This window comes from Frankliniella occidentalis, unplaced genomic scaffold (assembly GCF_000697945.3).
Source record: "Frankliniella occidentalis isolate FOCC.00 unplaced genomic scaffold, Focc_3.1 Scaffold12, whole genome shotgun sequence".
NCBI classification, from domain to species: domain Eukaryota; kingdom Metazoa; phylum Arthropoda; class Insecta; order Thysanoptera; family Thripidae; genus Frankliniella; species Frankliniella occidentalis.
In genome coordinates this window covers 2,374,402-2,375,320 of record NW_026267142.1, presented here as the reverse complement: position 1 = coordinate 2,375,320, position 919 = coordinate 2,374,402, and the positions used below count along the sequence as shown (strand labels likewise).

The window sequence follows — 919 nt, the reverse complement described above, 5'->3', positions numbered from 1 at the left end:
GTGTACACAATACTACAAAAGGGGTTGTCAGGGCACAGCTAAGGTTGTCATTGGTGATAATTTCATGGAATGGGAGGACCTCAACCCCCACACCTGTGCTCCAAATGTCCTCTTCAGTCAAGTTCATCTTATGAAGCAGCGGATTTTGGAAGAAGCCGTGACAGACCATGGAAGATACGAATCACCAGCAGAGTTGGTTGAACGAGTGCAAAACATGTGAGTGCCTGAAAGAAAACAATCTCCGCTTAGAAACAGTCAATTAGATTTCTGGCTCTGAACACTTGTTCTGTAGTCAATTTCAAGGACATGAATATATGAATTGATTGATTTTCCATTTAACATAATTTGTGAAATTTTAAGAGTAGTGATGAAATACCTACCTTTTGAGAAATATACAGACTCCAGGGCAGATTTCTAATCGGGCCGCCCACAACACCAGGGTTGATTTCAATTTGGAAAAGTCTGTCTCCCCATCTCAGATTAACCTTTATGAATGAAAGCATGACTTAGTTAAAGCAGCAGTGAGAGCAAAACAAACTTTTATCTCTTAATATCTGTAAATTAACAGCCATCTAGACAACACATGAAAGGTGTTGTTCATCTTAAAATGATACATGTATAATTTATTCTAATTTACCAACTAAAAAGAATCAATGCACAGTGAATGTAAATTAAATAGTTGATCTTGCGATCAGAATGATTGTTACTGATATGAATTATTTTCCTATTATGTTACCTTCAGGTATCCTCCAGAGATTGCGGCCCATGTTTCCCTCAACGGGATGAGATCAGCCATCCAAAGAGCAAGAGCTGCGATGTATCCTCCAGTTCCTGCTGATATTCACCAGTTGGGACAACAGCTTCATGCCAATGAACACCTGGCTGCTAGTATTGATGGGCGGGACAGACTGTATGCTGG

The 919-nt window shown here is 39.8% G+C and overlaps 1 protein-coding gene across 1 annotated transcript in view; it reads left to right on the top strand.

Moving 5' to 3' along the window:
- Positions 1–6: 6 nt before the first annotated feature.
- LOC127748744 (uncharacterized) overlaps positions 7–919 on the top strand; it is a 1,799-nt gene continuing 886 nt past the window's right edge. Inside the window, exons 1-2 of the mRNA XM_052263503.1 lie at positions 7–216; positions 743–914. Coding sequence (XP_052119463.1) covers positions 65–216; positions 743–914 — 324 coding nt within the window. The 5' untranslated portion in view covers positions 7–64. The remainder of the gene's footprint in view (positions 217–742; positions 915–919) is intronic.